The sequence below is a fragment of the Patiria miniata genome, unplaced genomic scaffold (assembly GCF_015706575.1).
Source record: "Patiria miniata isolate m_02_andy unplaced genomic scaffold, ASM1570657v1 HiC_scaffold_3, whole genome shotgun sequence".
NCBI lineage: Eukaryota > Metazoa > Echinodermata > Asteroidea > Valvatida > Asterinidae > Patiria > Patiria miniata.
Genome location: NW_024037069.1, coordinates 21,456,012 through 21,483,769, shown reverse-complemented (window position 1 = coordinate 21,483,769; position 27,758 = coordinate 21,456,012). Strand labels below are relative to the sequence as shown.

At 40.6% G+C, this 27,758-nt stretch overlaps 1 protein-coding gene and 1 non-coding gene across 14 annotated transcripts in view; both read left to right on the top strand.

The window, feature by feature from the left end:
- The window catches only part of LOC119737423, a 49,922-nt gene extending 38,016 nt beyond the window's left edge, over nucleotides 1-11,906 (top strand). For all 13 annotated transcript variants that reach the window (XM_038211776.1, XM_038211773.1, XM_038211769.1 and 10 more), the window contains 4 exons: nucleotides 1,787-1,908; nucleotides 2,272-2,305; nucleotides 9,288-9,521; nucleotides 11,344-11,906. In XM_038211776.1, coding sequence (XP_038067704.1) covers nucleotides 1,787-1,908; nucleotides 2,272-2,305; nucleotides 9,288-9,521; nucleotides 11,344-11,525 — 572 coding nt within the window. In that variant the 3' untranslated portion in view covers nucleotides 11,526-11,906. The remainder of the gene's footprint in view (nucleotides 1-1,786; nucleotides 1,909-2,271; nucleotides 2,306-9,287; nucleotides 9,522-11,343) is intronic.
- A 13,494-nt stretch (nucleotides 11,907-25,400) lies between these two features.
- Nucleotides 25,401-25,473, top strand: Trnav-aac. The gene has a single exon. It is a non-coding gene; the product is annotated as a tRNA-Val (tRNA).
- Nucleotides 25,474-27,758: the final 2,285 nt, after the last annotated feature.

Here is a 27,758-nt window from a genome sequence, read left to right as displayed (position 1 = left end):
TTGGACATGAACAAATATGGCACTGGATATTATATTTCTGGAAAAAAATATCTGCATTTAGACCACTCAAACAGGATTTATGCAAACCATGTCATTCAGTAAAGTGATAATAATTATTTTCTGTTGGTTGTGGCCATTCAAGAGGTAATTAAACTCCTCCAGGGGGATGTTGAATTAAGAGAGAGTTGAAATCCTGGTACTGGCAAATACCTGAACAGTTATTAAAGTTCTGTAGGCCTACATGTACTTGTGTTTATGTGTCACCTAAAACAAAATTTTGGGAGACACATCATAGTCCTTCGGTAAATTCTGTATGACCATATGTCCGTACTGACCAGGACCACTTGTGGGGTACTCGTACAAAGGAACGGTAACCCACAAGTGACATCTTTAGAAAAACGGTACCCCACAAGTGGAATCTTTAGAAAAAGGGATAAATGAAATGCTCCTACCCCAAGTCCTTCCCATGATGTCGTCCGACTATGACCATATGAGCCCTGTATGTATGTTAATGTTTTGGAATTGCTCTCATTTCTGAAAAATTCGCCTGAATTCCATAAACTTGGACACAAGTGTAATTGAGTAGCAAAGATAATGTGGAATATATTTCAAGTCAAAGGTTAAAAAGGTCAACTGAGGTTAATAATGATGTAATTCACAGTTTTAGGGAAAGTCTACAACATTGTACATACTTCTGTGGATTTTGATGAAACTTAGATGCAGTGCCCCTTGGGTGGGAAGACACAATTCTTCTTCGGATTTCTGAGGTCAAAGATCAGGTCATTAGAGGTCATTGTTTAAATATGCTTCAAATGTTTTGTTGTCTACAGAATTTGATGGATTTTCATGTCACTTGCATGGATCAGTGATGTGCACAAAATTTGGCTTTTTTTTAAGAAAAAAAAAACTTTATACAGGGATCAACTGCTTAAAAAGGCGACACATGCAATCTGTGGATCACTCTAATAAAAGATATAGGGTTTCAAGGCATGGATCTCCCTTTTTTTTGACTAATGATTGACTTGAATGCCTGGATTTTCAACATTGATGCTGCAGGGTGACTCAAAAAAAGCAGATTCCAAACCCCCAAAATTGTATTTCATATTTATAAAAATATGTAGCACCAAACATAATAATGACTGGATAAAGCCAATTTTATAAGCTACCTTTAGATGAACAGAATTACTGAAATTGCTCAATCCGTTTAAAGAATATCACCATTTAAACACAATGACCCTAAAACCTCTTTTGTCCAAAAATGCGATCGTCGGCTTAATTGTCTTCAAACATCACCAGCGATAAAACCTCAGTTTAAAAGTTAAAAGTATTTCAACAAAGTCCTTTTGAAGGCCTGTCTTTTTAAAAAAGTGGATTTTATAAATCATATTGTTTGCATAACCAGGGTTGTATAATAAAGATATTGTGCACTACAGTTGTTGACGGTTGTTGAAACAAGTATTCTGTGCCATTTTCTTTGTTGTTCCAAGTTCCAAACAATCAGAATACACAATAAACTGCATTTTTTTTGGAAGAAACAGGTTTTAGGGTCATTGCATTTAAATGAAGATATCCTTTGAACGGATTGAGCGATTTCAGTATTTTTTTCATTTACAAGTAGCTTATGAAATGGCTTTCCAGTTATAATGTTTGATGCTCCATATTTTTATAAATACGAAATGTATCTTATGGGGTTTGGGTTTCGCTTTTTTTACTCACCCTGTAGGTCATTTAATAAGTGAACTCATAACATTTTACTGTTTTACATATGTGTCTATCTTTCTGACAGATCCCAGGCAGTGTATAGTGTGTGGCAACCTGGCTGTCTTTGAGTGCAGTGAGTGCAAGTCAGAGGAAGCTTTGGTGGATACCACTCATATCAAGAACTACTGCGACAGTTGCTTCAACATGGTGATGACCTTTACAGTGAATCACACTGTTAATTGCTGATGTTGTAGTCTGAGACAATAACATCAGAACATTATTGGAAATGAGGTAGCATTTGTGCATTTTGTTTGTTTGACCCAATAAAAGTGTCAAAAATCTAAAGAACGTGCATAAAAACTAACCTGATTAAGTTTTTATTTTGTGTGAATGTTGTATATTCCGAGAAAACAATATTCTGGGATCTCGATTTCAATTAAAATGTTGCTGAGTCATGTTTTGAATTGCACACGAAATCAGTGTCCAGGACACGTTCTCATTCACTCATTCAGCTACACGATGTCACGCACTTTATTTTCTTTCTGTATTTTCTTTCTTCCCACAAATCAGATGCATATAGGCACCCATCGGGAACACCACCAACCCACCTGTCACCCTCAAATCTAACTAATAGTATTTGGTGACCCCGGACTATATCTCACACCAAAATAATCAAAACTTTGGAACTTCAGTTTACCAGAAACTTATTTACAATTTATTTACAAACGATCTTGATGTCGAGAATAAGGTCTTACAGTACTTCTTCACCCTATCTTGGGTTTTGACAATTCTTTAAATAGTATCCAATTGCTTTTGTACAATGATTTGCTTCCGTTAATTTCTTGATAAACACAATACAATAATTACCAATTAAAATCACTGACCAATATGTCTTCTTCTACTTCTTTTCGATTTGAATTACAATTTTGTATATTATTTCCCCAAACAGTTCTTATTTACGAAGGGGTTCAATGGAACTCCTTTGAGTTACTTGTAACTCGCCGTTCAGCGACCCGACGGTTGATCTGGTGCTCACTGCTACTGCTAGGCTCAATGGTCCTCTGTCAGTGGAAATCCCTCAGATCATGCAAAGCGGGTCAAGCAATAGTCTGGTCAAAGGGGTCGGCCATGGTTATTGTTGGTTGCATAAACTTGAGCGAGAGTCTGCGCCCATAGGTTGAATGTTGCTACAGTACACCGACAATTCTGACCTGACGACTGGGTAAATGATGGATTTTGGCACTGAATTTTGCCAAACTGGACGAAGGGTTCGATCCTAACTGAAATTTTTAGGAATCGACCACGGGCCTGTCTCATACCAGGCCGTACCCCTAGGTCTTAAGCTGTCGGTCGGTTCACTCTCACACTGTCAAGCTCACTCTATCACAGCTCAAACAACACTAACTGATTACTCCATCACACGGACACATACAGACAAGTACCTAACCAGGACAATAACAAAGGATGGACGAACACGACAATAACCATGGCCGGTTTTACGCAACATTACATAACACGAGCACTGCATTTCGCGAATGCGGGTCAGCACCGTATAAATTATAGTATTGTTCAACACCCTTTCGTGCGCGGGACTTGGGAGAGTGCTGATTGGCTACAAGTTATCTACATATGTACATGCGTAGAGGCGCGTAGCAGGATTGATCGTGACACGACGCCCCTATTTAAGAAAAACATCACATATGTTTTCCTTCTTCACACGATCAACAGTTTACCTGGTGTCGACTGAGAAAGTCGGCTCCCACGTTGTCAGTACCCTTAATAGCTACGATACGCATTCTATATGGCTGTAGCGAGAGCGCCCAGCGCATTATGCGTGCATTTGCTACTTTAGCTTTGTTGATGTAGGCAAGCGGCTGATGGTCTGTTTCGACGATAAATGCAGTGCCATACAAGTATGGTTGATACTTTTGGATACCCCAAACCAACGCTAGGCATTCCTTTTCTATGGAAGAGTACGCTCTCTCGCGGTTCAGTAATTTCCTGCTGGCGTATGCGATAGGGAATAGAGTTCCCTCATGTTCTTGCAATAAGATGGCGCCTACCCCGAGGTCCGATGCATCTGTACGCACTACAAATTGCTTGTCAAGATCAGGTAGCATTAGAATGGGTTCTGTCGCTAGGCAACGTTTCAGTTTTTCAAACGCGAGCTGTTGACTTTTACCCCACACTATATTATTCGGTTCCTTACTCTTGGTTGTATCCGTGAGAGGTGCTGCAATGGTTGCATAGTTTGGGATAAACTTACGATAATACCCAGATAGGCCAAGAAAGGATCGCATTTGCTTCTTTGTGATCGGTCTCGACACGTTTTGGATTTTTTCGATCTTTCTTTGCTGAGGTGCCATCATACCCTTTCCGATTTTGTGCCCTAGGAACTCTATGCTGTTCATGCCGATTGAACATTTGCTGGGTCGCGCGGTTAGGCCAGCTTTGCGCAGTTTCTTGAACAGTGCTGCTATGGTTTGGACATGCGTTTCCCAACTTTGGGTATGTATTAATATGTCGTCAATGTAGTTCTCGATGTGTTCTATACCGTGTGTAAGGGATCGCATTATACGACTAAAGGTCGCCGGAGCATTTACTAGACCGAACGGCATTCTCTTAAATTGATATAAGCCACTGGGTGCAAGGAACGCGGTCTTTGCTTTTGCTCCTGGTTTCATGGGAACTTGCCAATACCCTTTAGTGAGGTCAATTTTCGAGAAGTAGTGATCCTTAGCTACGGTGGAAAATATTTGCTCTTGGTTCGGAATCGGCTCGGCGTCAAATACAGTCACTTTATTTAACTTTCTAAAGTCAATACAAAATCGGTTAGTGCCGTCTGGTTTTTTGACTAGCACAATAGGCGATGCATATGGCGATTCGGATTTCTCTATCACGTCAATGCGGAGCATTGATTCAACTTCGTCATTTACAGTCTGAACGAGTGCATAAGGGATAGGATACGGCTTGCTACGAATCGGACATTCGGAGGTAACTTTAATATCATGATAGCCAAGATCCGTTTTACCGGGCAGATCAGTGAGGACGTCGCGATAACTACCGAGTACGGACTTTACTTCGGAGATCTGTTCCGCTAACAAATCTGTTCCTAGTTCAACGTCTTCTATGGTCTCTAATTGCTGTAGTGATGGTAAGACGATTGTATCTACATTATCGAATTTCGCGTCGTCTGCTTGTTCGTCATGTTCGATATCTTGCTCGCATTCTATTACTGATACAGTGGCACACTCGAAGATGTGTTGTGCAGTCGTGTCTGGCTCTGCGGTTACTACGGACGTGATTTCGGGTCGGACAATGTATTTCTTCAAAAGATTCGCATGAAAGACTTTTGCTTTCCCGAAGAGTTCTATGCGATAGTCAGCGATGCCTACTTTAGCTACGACTTTGAACGGACCCTTCCATTGAAGGAGTAGTTTATTTCGATCGGTTGGCAGGAGGAGTAGAACTAAGTCATTTGGTTTGAATGTGCGGGGCTTTGCTTTGCGATCATAGTACCGTTTGTTACGATCTAACGATTGACGTAGTGACTCTTGCGCGATCTTACATGTATCCTCAAGACGCTCTCGCAGATCTAAGACGTATTGATACGTGGTTCTGATTTCTTCATTGTTTTCTTCTGCTGTCCAGAGTTCGCGCAGTATTGTCATGGGTCCTCGTACGGTTCGGCCGTATAGTAACTCGAACGGGGCGAATCCCGTACTTTCCTGGGGAGTATCGCGATACGCGAAGAGAAGTGGGCCTATATATCTATCCCAATCGGTTGGTTTTTCTGCGCACAGACGTTTTAGCATAAGTTTTAGTGTCCCATTGAAGCGCTCTACGAGCCCATTACAGGCTGGGTGATACGGGGTGGTGGTAAGCTGTCTGATTGATAATAGCCTACTGATTTCGTGCATAAGACCGGATGTGAATTGTGCTCCTTGGTCAGTCAAAATTTCTCGGGGAATACCGACGCGAGAAAACATGTCTACTAGAGCTTCTGCTACGGTTGTGGTTTCAATGTTGCGAAGAGGAATTGCCTCTGGGTAGCGCGTAGCGTAGTCTACACACGTTAATATGTAACGATTTCGCTTCTCTGACATGGGATGAATTGGTCCAACAATATCTATGGCAACCCTTTGAAATGGCGTGTCAATCATGGGCATTTTGCCAAGTGGTACTTTGGTGACTCTACCCTTAGATACGGTTCGTTGGCAAATATCACAGGAGCGACAGTATCTTGTTACATCTGCGTGAAGTCCTGGCCAAAAAAAGGTACTCTGAATTCTGTTCAGGGTTTTTCGGGCTCCTTGGTGGCCCCCTAGTATGGTTTCATGGGCGACTTTCATTACATGTGAACGAAATTCATTTGGAACTACTAGTTGGCTAGTAAGTTGGTCAAATTCATGGCTTGGAGATTGAAACTCTCTATATAGTAGTCCATCCTTCCATACAAATTTTGAGCGAGAACCATATCTAGTTTGTCTATTTACTTGGTCTTTGGCTAGTTCTTTCAGATTATGTAGAGATGGATCAGTTTCTTGAGCCAGCTGGATCTGTTTTCTGTCAATTTCTGGCAATGCTTTTGGCACAGCTAGTTTCTTTACAGGCTTCTCATGAGTCAACTTCTGTGATCTAGTTTCTACTGCGTGCATTTGGGTAGGTTGCGTTTTGGAGGGGGATTCAAGACGTTTAGAGTTATCTGAACATTGATTCTGTGGGTTACACCAAGTTGGGTTTGGGTCATTGGGGTCTCTGGCGTTGTCAATGTTTCCGATTATGACGTCATACACGGGATTTGGCATGCATAAAGCGTCACACGAGCCGACAAAGTACGGCGTATTTAAGTTAATAACAGCGATTTCTGCTTTTCGAACCGTGCCGTCGACAAGAACACACGATCTTTCTTGACCGGTTAACTGCTTAGAAGTTACAAGGTCTCGTCGGACAACTACACTACTACAACCCGAGTCGCGGAGTACGGTAACGGTCTTTCCGTTGATGGCACCTTTTACTACGGGCATGCCTAGTGGATTTTTGTCGCGGCAAGCAGCGCTCATAATTGGCAATTCATGGCCGCACTTCAATTGAACGAACCCTTTTTTAGCGCAGCATTTGTCAAGTTTGCGAGGGGCTATCATACAGGCTATTGTTTCTGAGTTTGTCTCTTCGGATGGCTCACTTGGCTGTTCTCGCAATTTAGTGTGTGGCTGTTCGCTTGCTTCAGTATCTAACATGGCATTAGAAAGAGCAGATGCAATTATATTTGCGACTCTAGTGATGTTCGGTGTTTTGCTACGGCAGTTACGAGCAATATGGCCTATCTTGTGACATATGAAACAAGTGCGCAATTCGCGGAATCCGGTTCCTGTGTGCGGATTACTAGGTACATGTGACGTGCTTTGCGGTCCTATGCGCGGTGCGTGGTATGGTCTAGTCGACTGAGGGATCGATTCAGATCTACTTACAGCGTTTTGAACTTGAGCCGGTTTCTTTGTTCTTTCACGCGGACCAAAATGACCATGAGCTTCAGCATAGTGCTCGGCTAACTGGGACATTTCCTTGACAGTACGCGGCTTACGCTCATTTAAGAAGAGGCGCATCTCATCACTGCAACTATTTATGAACTGCTCGCGCACAATAAGGTCTGTGATACCGTGATACGTTTTCTCTGTCTTATCCATGTCAATCCAACGCACAAAAGTATTTGCAAGGCGGGCAACAAATTGGGTAGGTGTTTCGCCAGTCTCGGGTTTTGCTTCCCTAAATTTTTGTTTGAAGCCTATCGCGGTAAGATGGAAGCGTTTAAGGAGCGCGTCCTTAAGTAGATCGTAATCGTCTGCATCGTCGGGTGACAAACGTGAATAAACATCAAGTGCCTTACCCTTGAGTAGCGCGCTTAAGTTTACAGCCCAATCATCTGTGTCCCAATTTTGACTAGTAGCGTAGCGTTCATAACGCTGTATGTACGCGTCCATGTCATCTTTTAACTCATCAAAGTGTGGAAGTTTGGGTGCCCTAGCTTTTATACGCGTTGTCGTTGTGTCATGCGTGGTATTTGCTTGAGAGTCTGACCCGCCAGCTTGGCTTCTTAGTGTTTCAATGCGGAATTGCAATTCGATCATATCGCGGTCTTGGCGTCTAATTTCGAGTTGATACGCGCGTTCATCGCGGTCATGTTTCTCCTTTTCGCGGCGTTCTTCGCGAAGGAAATCTACGAGGTCTGAACCACTCAACGCACATGCCTCAGCTACAGCACGAATCTTTTCAGCATCAACATCCATTATCACACTGACCGACAACAACTTACCACGGGATACTCTGGTGTCAACAGGGAGGGATGTGGGACTACAGCAGGGGTACGTATAGCAACACTCAGCCTGTAGGCCTGCAGATATGCACACACAATATAAAACTACAACAAGCATGTTAAACAACAAACATTTAGTATGATTACAAACAGTTATAAGTACGTTCCAATTCAAAGATTCGTTTTGAATTTCCCGGACAAGCCCCCAGAAATGTCACCCTCAAATCTAACTAATAGTATTTGGTGACCCCGGACTATATCTCACACCAAAATAATCAAAACTTTGGAACTTCAGTTTACCAGAAACTTATTTACAATTTATTTACAAACGATCTTGATGTCGAGAATAAGGTCTTACAGTACTTCTTCACCCTATCTTGGGTTTTGACAATTCTTTAAATAGTATCCAATTGCTTTTGTACAATGATTTGCTTCCGTTAATTTCTTGATAAACACAATACAATAATTACCAATTAAAATCACTGACCAATATGTCTTCTTCTACTTCTTTTCGATTTGAATTACAATTTTGTATATTATTTCCCCAAACAGTTCTTATTTACGAAGGGGTTCAATGGAACTCCTTTGAGTTACTTGTAACTCGCCGTTCAGCGACCCGACGGTTGATCTGGTGCTCACTGCTACTGCTAGGCTCAATGGTCCTCTGTCAGTGGAAATCCCTCAGATCATGCAAAGCGGGTCAAGCAATAGTCTGGTCAAAGGGGTCGGCCATGGTTATTGTTGGTTGCATAAACTTGAGCGAGAGTCTGCGCCCATAGGTTGAATGTTGCTACAGTACACCGACAATTCTGACCTGACGACTGGGTAAATGATGGATTTTGGCACTGAATTTTGCCAAACTGGACGAAGGGTTCGATCCTAACTGAAATTTTTAGGAATCGACCACGGGCCTGTCTCATACCAGGCCGTACCCCTAGGTCTTAAGCTGTCGGTCGGTTCACTCTCACACTGTCAAGCTCACTCTATCACAGCTCAAACAACACTAACTGATTACTCCATCACACGGACACATACAGACAAGTACCTAACCAGGACAATAACAAAGGATGGACGAACACGACAATAACCATGGCCGGTTTTACGCAACATTACATAACACGAGCACTGCATTTCGCGAATGCGGGTCAGCACCGTATAAATTATAGTATTGTTCAACACCCTTTCGTGCGCGGGACTTGGGAGAGTGCTGATTGGCTACAAGTTATCTACATATGTACATGCGTAGAGGCGCGTAGCAGGATTGATCGTGACACCACCCTCCTGACCATCCCGGACTATTTCCTGAAGGAATTCCTTTCCAAGACCAAGGAAAAAGGTTTCTCGGAAGAGGAAGTAGACCAGCACCGTCAGAGATTACTGCCCTACAAGATGATGGACCTGTTTGCGGTCATCTGCATCCGGACAAGTCGCTACGTAGCGTTTGTCAAAGCCGGAAGGGAGAAGGATTCGGAATGGGTGTTTTTTGACAGTATGGCCGATCGGCAGGGTAAGCATGTGACAAAAAAAATTGGACTAGGAATCTGCCAAGCAGCAGCGGGATAGCTCAGTGGTTAGATTCAGGCATAATGATAATAATAATGCCGAAGATGTACCTTGGGGGACTTTCCATAGAGTTGTGCAGTAAAGTTTTCCAACTTTAATGACCTCTGACCCCAATTTTCCCTTATCCTACCCCCAAACATTTTGGTACATTTATGTGTTGGACCATGAGCAATCAATCTAGCGTATTTGTGACAATAAACATTTTCCTCTAAATAGGAGCTCAGGTATTAGGGCGGCATTGAATAGTCTCCATAATGCCCCTGCCTCCCAAAGGTATAACTTCTGATGCTAAGATGTCTCTCGAATGGTACTTTTTGCAAGTATAATAATGAAAACATTTATAATGTGCAGATTTGCATAAAAATGTTAAGATGCGTATAACAATTACTGCACTTGTAAGTAAGAGGTCATGGGCTGGAGTCACATCTGGGTATTCTTTTGAAATTTTCAGTACTTTTTGTCCAGTACTCAGATTCAGTACATCAGGGAAGTGTGAAACCATATTTTAGAATTTGGTTATTAAAGCACTTATTTTTTTTCAAAAAGAAATGTTCACAGAAATCATGAAAATTATTTCTAAATGTCCTCATAACCAATCACAATTTTAGCTTTAAAGGTAGAGAAGATCATTTGTCATTTGTGCATTTGTTTTGTTTAAAGCAACAAAAGGGCTCTAAGTCTAAAGACAAGTGCTTAACAACTAACCTGATGAAATTTTGTCTCTCTGAATGTTATATATTATAAGAAAACAATGTTCTAGGATCTCGATTTTAATTCAATAGTTGCCGATCGAGCCATATTTTGAATTGCGCCCAAACTCAACATCGGGAACACGTCCTCATTCAACCGATTGAGAACGTACGTGAATGATATCACGCACTAAACCGAAAAATGATAACAACAGCGTGCTTCGTGTCAGCGCTTGCACTCACCCATTAATTGATTTGCCCAATTACAAAACGAACTACCCACAGAAATTTCCAATCATTGAAAATGACCTTCTTTCATGTTTTCTTCAAAATGACAGCATGCCAGAAGGAATAATTTCACAGGGAGTTTATAGTGCCATTGCTATCTTTAAACCAAGTAAGCTTTTCAACAATAATTCGGTCAGTTACTTTGTGGATGGCTGCAAATGATCTACTCTACCTTTAAAGGGAATATACATCCTTTGCTTTTGCTGTAATTTTCAGAAATGGATGGAATTGGGGGGTTGGAAATATATAGCAAATATAGTTACACTGACTTTTTTGAGGTTTTGGGTTCGAAAATGCTATAAAAACAAGGAAAAACAATTATTTTCCTGTAGTCTGGTTCCTTGACTCCATATAAGAAGAAACAGAGCAGTTTACATACATTGGGGAATTGTAAGGTCAGGGAACCAGTCTAGCTGGCTCGTACCCGTTCATAGGTTTGTAATCGATTGCAAACAAGTGCGATGGTCAATTGGGGCCAGTATTTGAAAAAAAGCCATTTTTTCCAACGCTGATCGGCCGATCAGCGTTGGAAATTGATACAAAAATATCACTTTTCTTGAAAATGACAGTATACCAGGTGCCATGATTTTACAGGATGCTTTACACTGTCATTCACTAACAGTCCAGCAAGGTATTTCAAAATGATTTGGTAGTTTTATTTCTTGATGTTTGCAAATGTTGTATTTTCCCTTTAAAATATAGTATGAAATAGGGTTAGTCATAACATGTGTAGACATAGACACATATTATATTTATTAATTTTTTGTTTTTGTATTTTTTCTTGTTAAGGTGACCAGCAGGGTTATTACATCCCTCAGATCACACACCTCAAGGATTTTTGGAAATGGGTGGACGTGGGTCACATCAAGGCCCGCATCAAGGCCAAGCAACTGACTGAGATTATGGAGAGGTTACTTGGAGACGCATACATCTGCATGTACTCTGATAGCGAGCAATACCACCAGACTTAGGTATAACTGCCCCGTTGATTGGTCAATGAAGGGATAAAGACTGAAGTTGCTGCTACGTACTCAGCCAATCTAGGCCCAATTTCAAGGCTCTGCTTACTACAGAATTCCCTGCTTATGATCACTATTTCGCGCTAACAGCGCTAGCCGATTAATTCTGCGCTCACCCTGTAAGCACAAAATCCTTAGTTACGGGATGCACGCATGCGCAGAAGCCAAAATTCCTTGTTAACCCGTGAAATATGCTGACTGTAAGCATTGGATTTTCTGCTACAGTAAGCGGAGTTTTTCCCCAGCGGTAAGCAGAGCCAAGAAATCAAGCCAAGGTCAGATGTTACTGCAGTGTCTAAGGCCGGTGTAGCATGAATTTAGGTTTTATGAAATACGGACTCATTGGTGATATTGCGCATGCTCAATGCATAGATAATTAGGAGGGGGACCGGTCACGTGAGAGGGTTTAACCAATAAAAGGGAAAAGAGTCCGATTTTCATACGTGTCTGATTTTCATATGACACCGGGAAGCATTGCAAATAATTTGCTCCAGCTCAGATCGGCTCAAATTGCTGAAATTTGGTTTGGAGTTTAGCAAATGATTGGCGTAAAGGGCAAGTTTTTTTGAAGCTGTAATTCTCTACTAGTTGTTCAAATAATGGACACAGCTTAGCAACCTATCCAAGGACCTTTATGTAACTAAAGGGGAGCTGAAGGTGCTGCTACGTACTCAGCCAATCACCTCGGTCGTTACTGCCGTTAACGACTGGATCGTCTTCCCCAAAATCTGGGTAGGGCATAAGTTAAAAAGGGGGTGGGTGGGTTGACATAATACCCAATCCCCACATTCCCCCTCCTAGTTACACCACTGTATTGCGGGAGTGCTGCACAGGAAGTTTGTTGTGACACTGCGTGGCATATTTGCAACCAGTGAAGCATACATCTCATAGGCCCAGTCACACACACCATTTTCTCTATGTAACACAATATTACCCCTGTTCAGCAGGCCACACAAAAAAGTTGTTTCAACAATTTGGAAATGTACATTTATAGCGGTTCCACTCCCATTGATCTGAAACACTTTTTTTCTTAACCGACTTAAGAATTGAATTAACGAATCAAGTAATCCACTTTTACATTATAGTTTGAAATACTTGTAATACTGAAATACTTGATATTATATGTACTCATTACATTTCTTTACTTGTAAGTTACACAGATTGCCTTGAAAAGAAAATCGAAGAGTGCCAACTTAGGGCTGGATACTTTTGTTGATAGCAGTTGCAGTATCCTACAAAATTAGTTTGGAAAATCGTTCAATCACTACTGTAAACTGTTTCCTAAAAAACTGCATGAAATTTATCTAACTTTTTGTATCTTGTCATTAAATGACATTTTAAAAATTGTATAATTATATGAAAATGTATAATTAACCCTCTTGCTGTCACAGACAGGCAAAACAAAATTAAACCTTTCTAATGCATACTTATATCAACTTCAAAAGTCTGGGTTATTGCATCAACTGTCTTCCGTTCTCGAGTCTTTTCCTTTATCACCACCAGCCTTTCTATCCCTAACAACTCTCTCCCCCTCCTTCACTTCACACAGCAGACACAACTGCAGAACTGTGTAGCAACCAAATTACAAAAAAAAAATCAATATTTTTTTAAAGGTGCTATGAAACCATCAGCTCAATCCTTAAACCTCATTTGCTTTTCATGCATTTTGTTCTTTTCCAATAATAGCACCACTCAAAATCCAAAGAAGAATGTTCAAAACCTAACCTTTAGAAGTTTTGTATGGTTGAAGAGTTGTACTTCACTGTGTTATAAAAAAAGCAGTTCAAATTTAATTTTAAGTATTAATAAAGTAGTTTAAAATTCCTGTCAAAAGTGGGTTTTCTTCTTTTTGCACCTCCCTAGCTGTAAAATAAGGCGCGGTGTCTAAAACAGGCATCAAGAGCTACGGCCAAGTCTATTGTCAGCATTTGTCCGTGTACTTATTGCCAGAGCCCTAGACGATAGCTCTAGATAAATCAAATTAAGGTTTGCCCTTCACCGACGTTTAGACACTGTATACTGTGTTACCTCCCGAGTGAAAGTTGGAGAAATCATTCGGGTGAGACTCGAACCCACGACCTCCTGCTTTCTAGTGCACCAGATGTCTTATTCATTCATTCATTCATTATACAAACATTTATTTCAATATTGCTGACACAAAATGCACAATGAATCTATTCAAAAAAATAACATTAAACTGAGGAGCAAACTGGGAGAAGAGAGGGTTCAGATTGTAATGGCTCGCTTTTGGATGGTAATAAGAGAATACAGCTAGTTGACTATTACTAGAGCGCGCCCAGACAATGTGAGTAGTTGAGATAAGGAAAAATGAGAGCATTGTAGATGGAGAGTAAGAGGCGGGAAGAAACGATCGAAGTTTGGAGAGAACACCAGTGTGCCTAGAAGTGATTTTAGTAATAGAAGAGATATGGTCATTCCACGTTAATTTATCATTGATAAGAACTCCAAGAAATTTAGTTGAATGTACCTGCGAAAGAGGTTCGCCGTCAATGCAAACAGGAAGAGGAAGAATAGGGTGAGTATTGGATTTACTGAAGAGCATGAATTTGGTTTTACCTGGATTAAGAGAAAGTTTGTTTGATTTGAACCAAGAAGAAACATTGATTAGCAACTGTAACATTTGGACTGTCAACAATTATTCAATGTTTTCAAAGCAGAACAAAGGCCAATACCAGTATATCGCGAAAGTGACAAATAACATCTCTGGAAGTGAAAGCCCAGTTTCAAACTAATCCCGTTTGCTCAAAATCCGAAGGTATGCGCATCACACTGTCCACTGCCGTTGTCACATGAAAATCCGACTCCTATGAAAATCGGACCCCTATTTCCCTATTAGTGGTTGATCCCTCGCACGTGACAGGTCACTCTCCGGAAACGATCCTTAAAATAGCATAGTATCGTACTCACGCGTGCGCAGTACTACCAATGAGTCCACATTTCATGGAGTCGGATATTCACGCTACACCGTACGCGCGCACATGTGTTGCTGTTTTGTGAGAGGCATGCGAAATGAATGGGATCTGTTCTGCTCTTCTGCACTGCACCTGTGCTACCAACAGATTACGATTACAATTGAATGGCTGTCATGCTGAAGCCCGCCATTTTTTAAAGGTTGTCTCGCCGTATTGTCGCCATGTTCATAATGTCATGAAACTGGAGCTGTTGTTATGGTTGTATTTCTGCTGACCTGTGAGGTGGTTTTGTCTGCCATCAACCCAATGTTATAAAAACCTGAAAAACTGCAAGACGTCCATGGTCTGGCGGGTCGTGAGTATTTAGCTGGGAAAGAATCGCATACCAAGGTTGCGATCATGGCGATGTGCATTCACAAAGCCCGGTGTTCGCAATCGCATGCAAAGCATTACCAATCCTGTCGCGTAAACCGGGCGATCGTGTAGTGTAGGGCCCATGTTTGTTTGTTGTTCTATCAAACTAGAATCAAGATTTTTTTTATTACTAAAAACTGACATTGTTTATGTCAGCCTAAAGCAGACTTCTCTCAATGCAATGACACCATTTTGACATTTTTAAAAAGTTTCTTGGGGTAGAATTTACGATTTTCCTACCAAGTTTACGGTCCGGTTGGTGCTGTGAAACGCGACTGGCGCATTCACGGTATGTCACGCGGTGATCGCCATCGAAAATTCAAAACCCTGCCCTCTACATGTATATTTTCAATGTCGCCAACTAGTTTGATAGGTCAAAAATTTTAAGTGGGTTTTGTTTCCTTAGGAACTGGGCCCATAAATACGCAATCGCCATTTACCGTAGATCTGAGATTTCCAAACTTAAGGCTAGGTGTTTAAACATTTCGGATGTTGAGCAAGTTGAGGAAGTGACAAGCAAGTGGTTACTCACGTACATCACAATAAGTGCATTTTATTCATGTTGAATCTCTAACATATTTAATTGGCCTGTTCGAAGATCAATCTAATAATTGAACAATTATTATACCAAAAAATAAGGCTGATGGCTTTCAGGGACCTCATTCAATACTTGCAACGTATTTCTCTCTGTAATGTTAGTCTCTATAAGAAGGGTGAAATAAGTTTCTAAAGGAAATTTTTTTTTTTTTTTTTTTTTTAAAGGGCTAAAAAAATATTGATTTTGTTTATTTAAAATCTCTACTGTTGGGGAATACAGTTTACTTGAAAAAAATCCTTGGTTTGAACTCTTATCCACTACCATGAAAACAACCCATGTTAATTTTATGGAAGAGAAAAAAATCTTAGTCTCTCAATTGAGGAAAACCTGATTTTGTTTAAGACTTTGATTTTTTGTAAGGCTGTCCCATTATCCTAAAATAAAAAAGAACCATTACTAAGCTATAATTCTGGATTATTTGATTCGCTTCATGTTTTTACATTGACAAATAAGAAGAGTTGCAGGCCAACTCGGAACCTGTTATCTTTTAAAATAATGAATATTTCCTTGGCCGTCTGAAGTATTTTTCAGTTGTGGCCATATATTTAATAAGAACTTGAATGGAGTGTACATGCAGGAACAAATTCAGGATAAACATTTCCAGGATTCTGGATAAAAATAAACCCACAAATGATTTTAGTGTAAGGTTGATGCAATGGCCAGTTGTACTGTTACATGTTAATTTTATTACTTTTAATTTTTACTCCTTTTTTGGTCTTGTTTTTTTTTTTCGTGCTTTTATATATGATCAACTTGGATGGGGTTTGTTAGTTTTAGTGATTTTTTTTTAATCTACATGTATTTCTTAAGTAATTGTCCTTAAGATTAGTTGTTTTTAATAACTTACCGTTGTTCTTTTTTTGTCTTGTCTTTGTTTACATTTTGTGAGGGCCCCAAATGGTCAGCTTCTGCTGGATGGGTTACCCCAAAGATGGTTTGAAATAAACAATTAATGAAGTTCACTATAGGGTGTCAATGGGTACATTGAATTATTGAAAGTAAGCTGAAACAAGAAGCAGAGGGTGAAAATAAACAAAAATCCTCTGACAAAAGATACTATCATAAATGTAATTTAGCCAGTTAAACTTTGCACATCAATTTCAATAAATATATAAACTCAATAAATACCGGTATATAAAATCTGATATTGAAAAAGTAATTTCACGGGCTGAGTGTCAACATTAAACTGAAATCCACAGGCAAAAGGGGAACTATGTATTGGTGGAGTGAGGAAATTATGGATGTGACCAAATTTACACTTTTGAACATTGAAAATGATGAAAAATTCTAAATCTATCTGCACATTTTCCAAAACAGCACTTGATTACATTCAGGCTACAAATTTATCTTTTTAATGATTTCAATGACTGCCCTCTTTTTATTATGTTACTCAGTTTTATTTATTGTGTCGATCACATTGGTCTGCACAATGGGCAGTCGTCAGTCTTTGTGAAATGACTAAACATTGATTGAAGTGGTTCTTACTATTTGCTAAACATTTAGGAAATAAAATGTCACATCCTTAGAAGACATTGGAGGAGGAGGTCTAAGAAATTGGAGGAGGAAGGGAATCGGAGGTCTGTGGATGTTTGAGCTACTACGTACATGTAGAGGGTAACAGATGTCTCTGATGGTGATGCTGAAGTTTTGTGGAACTATCGTCTGTTTGCTGACCTTCATTGCTGGACAGACAGAGCATGGATGTAGCTGCTCGATACTCATGATGATGGTGTCCCTTTTGGTGAGTGCTGGGTGTTCACTGATTTCCTGTAATTCTCCCCATCTGCCATGTGCTCTGTGTTTGTGCTGTCTGGCGTTGAGTTCTCTTGCTGGTGTACCCAGTGTACACCTTCTGCATTTGCAGGGGATGCATCAGGTTCGGTCTTGGAGGCTTGCTTGTCCTGTGGGCTATTGTTGATCTTGTGGGTGTGGAAAGCCCGGATACCTTTGTTATTTAGGAAGTACTGGATGTGATGAGAACTGCCTGTGTTGGGCTGTGTAATAGGCGGGGTGAGCCTAGTGGGTTCGACCTTGGGTGTAGGGGACCCTTTGGTAGGGGAAAGACTTTGGATCTTGCGTCTTGACTTGATGAGCCTTGAATCTGTTGTGTTGTAGTGACGTCTTGACGTGGTATAGTTGTTGCCGGCCAGGATTGTGGTTGCCGATGCAGGCTTCCTAGACAAGGTTGCTCTTTGACTGGTGTTTGGATTTCCGGGTGCAGGAAGAATTGGTTGTCGATGTTGCCAGTCGGTGTATGTCGGTCATCTCTAATAGACCCATGGGTCGAGGGTGTTGTCAGACTGTTTTGAGACCTTAGCATCCAGGGATGAGATTCACAAGGCGCCTGATCCTCGCTGCGCCAGATGCTGCTGTAAATCCAGTTGAAGTCTTTCAGGACCTGCTGGAGGTCCTATGCTGTATGATGAAGCGATGAGAGTCTCATCCATGTAGTGAGGACAGGCTCTTGGTCTCAGATCTACGAAGGCAGTACTCCTATGTGAAGGCATTGACTAAAACTGGGGATAGAGTTGATCCTGTTGAAGTTCCAGAAGGCTGCTTGGACAACTGTCTGTTCACTGGAAGAAAGACAGCAGGATATAGGTTGGTCGGAGATCATGAACCTGGTTTGGAGTGTGGGGCTTCATATTTCTGCAGGGCGTAGTCAAGTCGGAGTCCCCCTTGGCACCGAGGCATGCTTAGCCTGTGGGGATGGCAGTGAATATCTGGTAGCCTTCATCGGGGTTGACCATGGTGTCGTTGGGAACACTGTGAGGTTGCGATCATGGTGTCATTGGGATCATCACCCCCACCATCACCATCACCCTCACCATCCCCCACACTGGCGGCCGCCACCCCCCCCCCCCTCACCCTCACCACCACCACCATCACCATCACCTGCTGCTGCTGCTGCGCTGCTGCTGCTGCTGCTGCTGCTGCTGCTGCTGCTACTGCGAACACCTTCACTCGTGATCCCAACAAAGCCATGTGCAGCTTCAGTGGAGACTCCAGGTATTCATCACCAATCCCATGGGGGAGGCATGTCTCATGGTCTCGGTCAGGAAACCTTCATGAAGACAAGCTGTGTGAGTGTGAAACCCTCTCTCTGGATTAGGTTTGTGATCTCCTACCCATCTACATCCTGCCGACCTTCATCCAGTGGACAGGTCAATTCTTCAAGCAGTCAGCTGGAACATCCACAGGATTAACCCCATCTCCAGTTCTGGCCAATATCATCATGTAGTTCTGTACTTCTTTCGTGGATTTGAGAGCAACAGTTTATCTTCAGTTCGTGGATGACACTTTCATCGTCTTATCACACAGCACAGTACCTCAAGCAGTTCCTGAGACACTTCAACTGGTTTACACACAGCAGCATCTGGCTCACCTTGGATCGAATCTTCTTCCTGGATATTGAGGTCTCCAGGCAGTCTGGCAGTACCCTCAGCCTTTTTGTCTATCAGAGAGCCACACACATTGATAGGCATCTCCACAATCAATCTTTCCAGTGCCCTGGGATCTATTCATCAGTCATTGGCACCCTTGTCTGGCAATCCTTCATCGTTGACCACGATCCTTTCCTGTGACAACTTTGCTATGTCAAGGCAACACTCCAACACAACCGATTTGGGGCACATCAAGTTGAGACACATCTGAAGTCTTTCACCGACTAAAGTGTTTCGTATACTTAAGGTCTACCCATCAGGTTCATCTTGTCCATTACACTTCCCTTCTAAGGCAGCTCTTATTGCATTTAGTCCTTCCTGAATGACACTGGCATCTAGGTTTTCCATGCCTAACATGATCTGCAATAGCCTACAAGGATGAGTAAGACTCTGAGACCTAACCTGATGTAACACCTGTGAATACAGAAAGGTCTGCATTGGGTACAGGAACACAAAGCACATGGTTCTTTGAGGAGATTACAGGGAATTTGTGATAATTCAGCATTTCACCAATGGGTATAACACCTCAACATAAGTATTGAGTGCCACAATCCTTGCCGAGTCTGAAAGGCCTTGGATGTCTGGCACAGGATTTTTCTGCAAGACATCGGTTTCATTATCAGTGATATCTGGAGTCCTTTGCTGTGCTAGCAGTTCAATATTCCATAGGCCTCCAATACTCACTCCACCAATACTTAACATCTAGTTCCCCTTTTAGTTTTTATGTGGGTATCTTTAACTCAAAACTCAGCTCTGTAAGTTACATGTACCCATTTGGCATTCTATAGTAAACAAAAGTTGCCCTTTCTTGCCTAAGGTTAATTGCCCAGTCTCGTCTATTATGCCTTTCTTGCCTTATGTTAATTGCCCAGTCTTGTCTGCCAATATTCTTGCTTAAAGTGCCAATTCTGGAACAAATTGCCAATTTTCTTGCTTTAAGTGCCAATATTCTTGCTTCACTTTGCCAATGTTCTTGCTTCAAATGCCAAAATTCTTGCCTCATGTGCCAAAATTCTTGCTTAGTGCCAATGTTCTTGCTTCCAGTGCCAAACTTCTTGCTTCATTTGCCAATATTCTTGCTTCATGTGCCAATATTCTTGCTTCAAATGCCAAGTCTTGCCTCAAGTGCCAAAATCCTTGCTTCAAGTGCCAATTTTCTTGCTTCAAGTGCCAAAAATCTTGCTTCAAGTGCCAAAATTCTTGCTTCAAGTGCCAAAATTCTTGCTTCAAGTGCCAAAATTCTTGCTTAAAGTGCCAATATTCTTGCTTCAAATGCCAAAATGCTTGCTTCAAGTGCCAAAATTCTTGCTTAAAGTGCCAATATTCTGGCTTAAAGTGCCAATGCTTGCTTAAAGTGACAACTCTTGCTTAAAGTGCCAATTATTGCCATGTTGTCATAATGTCTATATGCCTGCTGCCATCTCTTGCCATAATCACATGTCCCTTTTTTACTTATACTGTCATACGTGAAATATGTTGCTCCAGTCCAAGCTGCCATGCATCAACCCTCCTTGCCATACTGTACACTCCCATTCTAGATACACAATGCTACTTTCTTTCCTCAATAGTTGCCTGTTGATGGCAGGATTGAAGGTCTAGTTCAAGAGATTTTTCAGGTCAAGATGTATTCAAAGTTATTCCTCTAATTTTTGTAGTCATAATAAAGACAATTGGGTAAAAGTTCACACTGCAAGCAGCCCTTAATACATTGTTTATTTCAATTAATTGTGCTGGATGCTAGTATTACTATTGCAAGCAGGTAATCGTTCACATTAGGTAAATCATGCAAAGCCAAACCATTGGCACCAGTTGCCTTTCATAGCCACACAAGTAATGCTCATGCATGCGTATGGTGAGTAGGCCTAACCACTTAATTTGTCACTTCCTTTGAAAAGCATGTTTACCAGAGATCTTGAAATTGAAATTGTGTTTGAAACACCAATGACTCAGCATGGCGACACTTTTAAATCTTTGATACTCAATACAAAAATTACTTCTTATCAAAAGAGCTACTTTTTGAAAATATGTTAAAATAGCATTTAACTGTACTAAAGTATGTAGGATACTTAAGTTGGGGTTTGCTTTCTCTGACGATCAAATTGCTTGAGAGTCAACAAATTAAAATCAATGTTGACTCTAATGAAACTTCTGCATTGTGCCACATTGAAAGTCAGTTGAAAGACCACCTTACCACTGGCCAGTTGTTTGGTGGTTTGCTATGCTGTTTAATGCACACTTATCAGTATTCACAGCCTTTTACAATCCCACAAGAACAAGAAGTGCAGACTCGGAGAATCTGCTGCGAATGTGGTGACGTGCAAGACATCACTTACAAGACTCGGTAAATAAAGATCCCTTGGCAGAAATGGGCATTGATAAAATGCCCAACTTGGCACCAGCAAGGATCTTATTGGCAACAAGCTGACACTGGTTCCTATGGCTGAGCCACCACTAAGATATCGACATCCCGGTGGTGACATGTTTTAGCCCATCCTCACTGGACAGTCCGATGGGTCACCTATACCCAAGGACTCGGCACCCATAGCAATGTTTCCCCACTTAAGCAAGCCTACGGGTCTTCTATACCCATGGCATCTTACTCCTGTGCTGGGCGGCGCCAGCGACAATAGACCTGCTTTATTTACCTTCACTGGAGGAGCAGTTATGATTGACTGTACTCTGTGAGGAGCATCTCCATAACCGATGAGTCAGGAGTCATCCAGCCCTCAAGGGTAGCACCAGGTTCTCTCGTCTCATTAGCATCTCCTGTCTCTGATGATGCACAGAATGGAGACCATGGAGCCACGGAAACATGAACTTGCCCAAGTTGCTGGTTTCACTTTAAAGGTAAGACTGTTGTGGAACTTGTTCATATTTTTGAATAGAAAATATCTTGGAAGAAAAATGTGAAATTCCCTTGGTGAAAACTGAATAACACAGCGATTGTTGGCCTCTACTTTGAATCCTCTCATGCAAAGTTGTTCTGTCATGTGGATTAATTTTCTTTGTGACTTTGAAACATTGCAAATCATAATACGCATCTGCTCAATGTCTATGTTGGCTCATTTTCCTGCTAAGTTGGCATGTCTTGAAACAATACAAATACACATTCTTTTCCATTGTAAACAGTCTGGAGGCTGGCTGCCCTTATATGCTGTACCTTTTCACTGTTTGAATAAATCTTTCACTGAGAGCTTGGTCTTCTTTCATTCCTTCAGGCCACTTTTTCTCCCGTGTCCTTTTCTGTTGCCTTGATGAATTAGCCTTGCTAGTGTGTCATTAAGTAGGTTGTTTTGCCTGACAAAATGACTGAATATTGCAATATGACCAAATATTACAATTTATTACCCAAGGGAGTGTGTCACTGTTGCTGTTAGGCATACAGAGTGCAAACCCCAACAAATATCACTTTCAAACAAATGTTTGATGTGAAGTGTAAATTCTCTTTAAAGTGCTAATTTGACACAAATTATGGCTTCTCTCAATGACCAAATCTTGGTCGGCAACAAGATTTTCTGTGAAGCTACTGGACAAGCATTATCAGATAGTGATTTTGCTGTGGATTATTTCTCTTCTCTTTACAACTGCAACTTCTCAGAGAATTATGAAACCTATTGCAAGAATGTAAAAAGAAAACCGTTTTCAATTTAACTAGGTTTTGACAATTATGTAACATGGTGCACAACTTAATCAAAAAAGAAACAAAAATTTATGCAAATTGATGAAAGAAGTCATTATTGGAAGTTCTCCCCCTCTCCTGGCCCCTTTTCGCGTGAAACACCTCATAGTTAGGTTTGAATGATGAAGATCTAATTTCCTGTTAGTGGGAATTTTTTCTAAGCTAACGTTGTAATATGAAATGTTTGTTGTGTGGTGTATGAACATTTGAAGAGTTTATTTCCCAAATGCGATATATGTACGCCATTGTCTTCCCTTTGAGAATCCTACTCTCCCTGGCTGCCCAAAATCATTTCAACAGCTATTATAGGGTGTCCCTCCAAAAACGCATCAGTTTCAAAAACTGTAATTATGAACAATCAAGAAAATTTGATGATATAAACTTTGGTAGTGTATAGTGTACTTGACCATAAGCTTTGATTGGATACCAATTGCAATTTATGTTCTTTCAGGTTGGCTGAGCAATCTTTTTTTAACTGATGTATGATAAAATGACAATTGCCACATTTGGAAATGTGCAAGGATTTGGAGAATAGGCAAAAAGACTTCCAAATAACTGTTGATATGATTGATCTGAAATTTTTAAAGAGTGATAAAAGTTAAGATTCAATCGATTTTTTGTTTCTGTTGGAAGCAGCTCATTGATTTTGATGTTAGATTTGAAATCCAGATAACCAATGCTTCTAAAGTGCAGTAGTGGGCATTTCAGACTACTTTAGTCAAACAATGAATACTTAGGCATCTGGAAAAGGATCAACTTACAATTGGTGTCATATTAAAGCTAATGCCCTAGCGCATCTTGCAATACCAAATTTATCATGACAATATTACGTTTTCCTACAATCCCATTTTAGTTTCCTAAAATCATAACTGTTGCATTTTGTAGGAGGCACCCTGTTTTGTACTTAAACTGAACTCCAGAACACACTAGAGAAAAAATTAAGTTTAGAAACAGCTGTTATACTGTTTTTATTCTTTTAAGTTTTGTAACCGAGCAAAGTTTGCACCTGCTATTATCATTTTGATTTTTAATTCTGTCATTCAATATAATTATCCCATCAGCCACTGGGTCTGTATTGTATTACAGTGTATTTATTCACTGAATAATAAATCATAGGGTGCCTTCAAGTAGCTCACTGGGATCGACTCTGTAAAAGAAGACGTTAGCTATGACAGCTGGACTAATCGAACATTCAACCATGGGCCATCACGATCCTCACGTGATGTCTGTACAAAATGCCCATTTCAGACTGGGTCTTAACTTTGAGATTTACTGTTTTGCAGTAAGTTGAAAAAGTAAAAAAAGTTTGGCTGGAATTACAGCCTCTAAAGTTGAAATTAACTAAATAAATAATGATCTTTTTACTTGAAATAAGTTGATTTTTGGGTCCGCTCAAGATTTTCGCTGTCCAGCCGCCAAATTTGTTCGTTTCTTGAAATGATGAGCAAACAACACATGTATACATGTGACCTGTTTCCACCACTGACTCTGCTCCTTGACCAGTTTCTGTGGTGGCTGACTCGAGTGAGCTCCTAGAATGATGTTGGAGCAAATTGAACGGCAAGGGGCTAGCCTGAGACTTTGATCCGGGTGAGCTACATGTACATTATACTCGAATGTACCATAAGAGTGCTGGGACAGTTTTGGGTGCTTATACAGTGAGTAACAGGCAGGGCAGTTTTGGGCGCTACAGTGATTTAAAGTTAAAATAAGATATGCAGGCCTGTACCAGGGATGGGTGCTAATGCATGTGGGTCATTCTACCGGGTTGGGGAACAATGTGTGACATACTTGTATGACCATATTAAGAAAAGCATGAATGCCTTGCTAGCAGTTGCTCTACATAATATTTGTTGTTGGGTGTTTCACGACTGCAGAAAGTTTTACATGATTTCGATGTATTTTGCCAAAAATATGAGCAAAAAATGTCATTTTGGATGTAACATTGACACCGTCTCAGAGTTACGTCCAAATGTGACATTTGTACCTTTTTTAAAATTTCTGCGAAACATCACCCAAATTCACTTTGCGTACTTCTTACTATACATACAACACAATAAGAAAAGCTTTTGTTACGGTAGTCAGGTATCAAATGGAGCAGAAATGATAGCTTGGTTGTGTGGATGTAACATTGACACGATGTAAAACCCAATGTCACACTTCCATTGAGTGATTTTTACACCGTTACATCCACACGTGAGGTATTGTTTCTGCTATATTTGAACCCTGACTATACCAAAATAAAAGCTTTTCTTGGTGCTTAGGTGTCCAGTTGTAAATATGCAATGTCAGTTTGGGTAATATTTTACATATGTGTAAAAAATGGCAAAAAAAAATATTTGGATGTAACATTGACACGGTGTCAATGTTACATCCGAATTAATACATTTTTGCTCATATTTTTGTCGAAGTACTTTGAAATGATTTCAAACTTTCTCAAGTATTGAAACACCTTAAAAGACAAATATTATGTTGAGCAATTGTTTAGAATGCATTGATACTTTTAATAGTATAACCAAATATATGGATGTAACATGCACTGCTTCCCAACCCGGTGGAATGACCCATGTACCTTTGAAAAGTGTCATTTGAACAGCTGAATTATATTTTTGTTGTGTGATTTATGGCTTGCATACATTTTGCTTGCACAATGTAGGCCTAAGTCTTTACAATTTGCAATAATTAGGTTTGCCCTTCACCGACATATAACCACTGTCTACTCGGTGTGTTACCCCCGAGTGAAAGTTAAACAATCTCTCGTGCTCGGTGGTCGAGTGGTAAGACGTCTGCTCAACAAAGCAGAAGGTTGTGGGTTCGATTCCCACCCGAGCGCTTTTGCAGACTTTCACTCGGGTTGAACACACTGAGAATACAGTGTTTGTACGTCGATGAAGGGCAAAACCTAACGGTAATATTGACAGAAATTCCATCTTATGAATAGTCTTTACAACTTGATATGAACACTCCTCGATAGAAATGATACATGACACTCAATTGAAAATCCTCTGTACAGGCCTGGCATATCTTTTGAAAGTAAAGGCCTCATTGGCCTACCGGTACATGTAGGTTGGAGGTAACTTAGCTTTATATGATTATTTGCAATTACGCAAAAATGTGCTTACTAAAATATCTGTTAAATAAAGGCACAAATTTTGTTCATGGTCTTTCTGTTTTATTTTATAACACCTCACCCACAGATTCTGTGTCTTGATTGGCCGAGAACGAGTCACATGGTACTTTTTTTTTGCTATCTTTCTGTGCACGGCCAAAAGGTACTATGCCCGTAGCAACCAAAGTACTTTACCATTATCAACCAAAGTACTATTTCCACGGCTCGGTATTTGTGTGCAAATGCATGCTGGTGTGCACTATTATTCGAGAGTGCGCCACAGAGTTGGGTTCAAACACTTCGTGAAGGAGTGGTTTGGAAGAAAGAAATACATTTCCCACCAATTTTATATTAGAATTGAAGTTTATTGTTAACTGTGTTCAGATTTGAATAATTTAAAATATTAGAACCAAGCAGAATCTGTGGGTGAAGTGTTATAAAACAAATATTGACTGCTTTATCTCGCGGTGTAGTAAAACAAGCCTCCCTCGGTGATCCATGGAGCATTCTATTTTCCCTCAGCTTTGCCTCGGGAAAAATAGAATGTCCATGGATCACCGAGGGAGGCTAGTTTTACTACACCACTCGAAGCAGCCCATATTTGTATATTATGAATGATTAAGCAGTGTCTGTAATTATAGTAGGAAATTATCCTGATGCAAATTCCATCCAAAGTGTAATTTTAAACGATCAATGGAAAGAGAGCCACATGTTTACAATTGTAGTGGCTTGGTGTAAGATTATGGTCTTGTACTTGTAAAAGCCCTTGGGTATGTTGCAGTTGGAAGTGGATTGCACCAGCATTCCTGGTGTCATTTTTACAGGACAAAAAAGGTAATGACAAAACTATTGGCCAATTATAAAGCTCAGCAGGTCAATGACATAAGTGTATTTACTGATGTACATGTACATGGCACTCAATTATACACAACTGAAGGCACCATGGAGCACTTGGTCTTGTAGAACGCCATGCTACACACCATGGGAGTCTTACAATATTGATCCAATTTCGTACCAGAGGCCGTCTGCCCATTCACTGCTTGTACATGTACATAGTTATGTACCATGATCAGAGCAGGATACATTGAAAATAAAAGTGAAGATAGCATCGGCCTCCTTGGTGAGTGCAAGATACAATTATTACGCATTATTGATATGTGCATGCCGTATTTTGATAAGATGGCTTTTATGTCTATAGTTGTATACAAACCACTACTTTACTGCATCGTGGTGCCAAGACATGATATGAATGTGCATTTATTTTGGTGTAAAGTAAAACTTTACCTGGGTTAAAGCCAAATGGATCCTCTTTATAAATAAATGCAAATGTGATGTATGATCTGGCAAGGATACTAAAGAATAATGTAAGGAGCAGTGTATGCAGCTGTGTCATTGCAATTGCTTCTTCAGGGAGTTTGGACCCTGCCAGTGCCAACCAAAGGGTCTCGATCTCAGGGTGACAAGTTTACAGTGCAGTGGAAACGATCAAAGTTGAACTTTGCACCATCACTGATCAACACGAGGCATTGATGCACGGTGGAAGATTTGTCTCTAAAGAAACACGACAGAGCTCTTCACGTAAAGTCTAAGTTAGCAGGGAAATGACAGTGACAGCTCATCAGATCCTGGTCGACTTTTACCAGTATTATGCAGAAGAACACCTGCAGTATTAGAAATCCAGGATAAGCCTTACTGGATGATATGCAAGAATCTTGGCATGAACACCCGCAGACTCAACTAGGCCTGAAATGATTGCAAGTAGTACAAGCTGCCCATTGCTTACACAGCTAAATTGGTAACTGTACATACGCCTAGTGAGATGGTTATTTTTCCCTGAGCTGTCACATCGGTAATCCTGTCGAACCCCATTAACAGTGAAACAGATAAGCATCTAGTTGGGCTGTTTAAAGATGTCTGTATCCTAGGATACTGCAGAGCCAGAGATGATGTCAATATGAGTGTGCTTGTACATCAGAGATTCTGCCATTGAAGTGGCTCAATAGAAACTG